At 46.1% G+C, this 3,023-nt stretch overlaps 1 protein-coding gene across 1 annotated transcript; it reads left to right on the top strand.

Annotated features, from left to right (window-relative positions):
• Window positions 1-653: 653 nt before the first annotated feature.
• LOC105506968 (40S ribosomal protein SA-like) lies at window positions 654-1,697 on the top strand. The gene has a single exon (XM_011935285.1). The coding sequence runs from the start codon at window positions 724-726 to the stop codon at window positions 1,582-1,584; it is 861 nt and encodes a 286-aa protein (XP_011790675.1). The 5' UTR covers window positions 654-723; the 3' UTR covers window positions 1,585-1,697.
• The last annotated feature ends 1,326 nt before the right edge of the window (window positions 1,698-3,023 follow it).

The following is a 3,023-nucleotide window of genomic DNA, read 5'->3' as shown; positions in this document are numbered from 1 at the left end:
ATCTTTTTTTTTTTTTAAGAGACAGAGTCTTGCTTTGTTGCCCAGGTGGTCTCAAACTCATGGCTTCAGGTACTCCTCCTGCCTCAGCCTCCCAAGGAGCTAGGACCACAGGTGTGAACCACTGTGCCCAGCTCATAATATATGTATATTATATAGAAAATGTTATTTATATAAAATTCGCTTTGTGTTAGATGATTTTGCCCAACTGTAGGCTAATGTAAGTGTTCTGAGCACATTTAAGGTAGGCTATGCTATGCTATGATGTTCAACAGGCTAGGTGTATTAAATGTGTTTTTGACTTAATGATATTTTCAACTTATGATGGGTTTATTGGGATGTAACCCATGTAAGTTGAGGAAAATCTGTATATGGTGCTAGGACATAGGACAGCATGATAGTCACATAAAAACAGGAAGAACTTAGACCCTTGTTTCATAGCCTACACAAAAATTAACTCAAAATGGCTCACAGACTTCAGTGTAAAAACATCTAAAAGAAAACCGGAGAAAATCTTTGTAACTGGAGTTGGACAAAGAGTTCTTAAAATGACATCAAAAGCAAGATCCATAAAAGAAAATATTGGTAAATTGGACTAAATCAAATTAAAAGCTTTTGTGCTTCAAAAGACATCATTAAGAATATGAGCTTTCCGCGCTACCTACAGAGGGGTCCATACGGTGTTGTTCTGGATTCCCGTCGTAACTTAAAGGGAAACTTTTCACAATGTCCGGAGCCCTTGATGTCCTGCAAATGAAGGAGGAGGATGTCCTTAAGTTCCTTACAGCAGGAACCCACTTAGGTGGCACCAATCTTGACTTCCAGATGGAACAGTACATCTATAAAAGGAAAAGTGGTGCCATCCACATCATAAATCTGAAGAGGACCTGGGAGAAGCTTCTGCTGGTGGCCCGTGCCATTGTTGCCATTGAAAACCCTGCTGATGTCAGTGTTATATCCTCCAGGAATACTGGCCAGAGGGCTGTGCTGAAGTTTGCTGCTGCCACTGGAGCCACTCCAATTGCTGGCTGCTTCACTCCTGGAACCTTCACTAACCAGATCCAGGCAGCCTTCCGGGAGCCATGGCTTCTTGTGGTTACTGACCCCAGGGCTGACCACCAGCCTCTTATGGAGGCGTCTTATGTTAACCTACCTACCATTGCTCTGTGTAACACAGATTCTCCTCTGCGCTATGTGGACATTGCCATCCCATGCAACAACAAGGGAGCTCACTCAGTGGGTTTGATGTGGTGGATGCTGGCTCGGGAAGTTCTGCGCATGCGTGGCACTATTTCCCGTGAACACCCGTGGGAGGTCATGCCTGATCTCTACTTCTACAGAGATTCTGAAGAGATTGAAAAAGAAGAGCAGGCTGCTGCTGAAAAGGCAGTGACCCAGGAGGAATTTCAGAGTGAATGGACTGCTCCAGCTCCTGAGTTCACTGCTACTCAGCCTGAGGTTGCAGACTGGTCTGAAGGTGTACAGGTGCCCTCTGTGCCTATTCAGCAGTTCCCTACTGAAGACTGGAGTGCTCAGCCTGCCACGGAAGACTGGTCTGCAGCTCCCACTGCTCAGGCCACTGAATAGGTAGGAGCAACCACTGAATGGTCTTAAGCTGTTCTTGCACGGGCTCTTAAGCAACATGGAAAAATGGTTGATGGAAAATAAACATCAGTTTCTAAAAAAAAAAAAAAAAAAAAGAATGTGAAAAGAGGCCAGGCACGATGGCTCATGCCTGTAATCCCAGCACTTTGGGAGGCCGAGGTGGGCGGATCACGAGGTCAGGAGATCGAGACCATCCTGGCTAGCACGGTGAAACCTCGTCTTTACTAAAAATACAAAAAATTAGTCGGGCGTGGTGGCGGGCGCCTGTAATCCCAGCTACTTGGGAGGCTGAGGCAGGAGAATGGCGTGAACCCGGGAGGCAGAGCTTTCAGTGAGCTGAGATCGCGCCACTGCACTACAGCCTGGTGACAGAGCAAGACTGCGTCACAAAAAAAAAAAAAAAAATTTGAAGAGCTAGGAGCAGTGGTTTGCACCTGTAAATCCAGCTATTCAGGAGTCTGAGGTGGAAGGATTGCTTGAGGCCAGGAGTTTGAGACCAGCCTGAGGGACATAGTGAGTGACACCCTGTCTCTAAAAAAAGAAAAAAAAAGCTGGGTGTGGTGGCACACACTTGCAGGCCCAGCTACTTGGAAGGCTGAGGCCAGAGGATGCTTCAGCCCAGGAGTTTGAGGCTGCAGTGAGCTGTGCTCATACCACCACACTCCAGACTGGGCAACAGAGCAAGACCCTGTGTCTAAAAAAAAAAAAATGTTAAATTTTTAAAAATATGAAAAGATAGGTAGGCAACAGACTGGAAAAAATATTGGCAAATAATATACCACATAAAGGAATAAAGAACTTGTAACTAGAATATATAAAGAACTCTTATGTCTAAATAATAAGAGAAACATCCCAACTGAAAATTGAGGCTGGTTCTACTCAGGAGGCTGAGGCAGGAGAATCGCTTGAGCCCAGGAGATGGGGTTGCAATGAACTGAGATCATGCCACTGCACTCCAGCCTGGGTGACAAGAGTGAAACTGTCTCAAAGAAAAAAAGAAAAGAAACAGAAAACAGTCTGGTTGCAGTGGCTTATGCCTGTAATCTTAGCACTTTGGGAGGCTGAGACAGGCAGATCATTTGACGTCAGGAGTTCAAGACCAGCCTGGCCAACATTGTGAAACCCTGTCTCTACTAAAAATACAGAAATTAGGGCCTAGCACAGTGTCCCATGCCTGCAATCCTAGCACTTTGGGAGGCCGAGGTGGGCGGTTTACCTTAGGTCAGGAGTTCGAGACCAACCTGGCCAACATGGTGAAACCCTGTCTCTACTCAATGTACAAAAATTAGTCAGGCATGGTGGCACACGCCTGTAATCCCAGCTACTTAGGAGGCTGAGGCAGGAGAATCACTTGAACTCAGGAGGCGGAGGTTGCAGTGAGCTGAGATCGTGCCACTGCATTCCAGCCTGGACAACAGAGC

The sequence above is a fragment of the Colobus angolensis genome, unplaced genomic scaffold, assembly GCF_000951035.1.
Source record: "Colobus angolensis palliatus isolate OR3802 unplaced genomic scaffold, Cang.pa_1.0 Scaffold142, whole genome shotgun sequence".
NCBI classification, from domain to species: Eukaryota; Metazoa; Chordata; class Mammalia; order Primates; family Cercopithecidae; genus Colobus; species Colobus angolensis.
The sequence above is the reverse complement of the archived record's forward strand: the minus strand, read 5'-3'. Positions and strand labels throughout refer to the sequence as shown.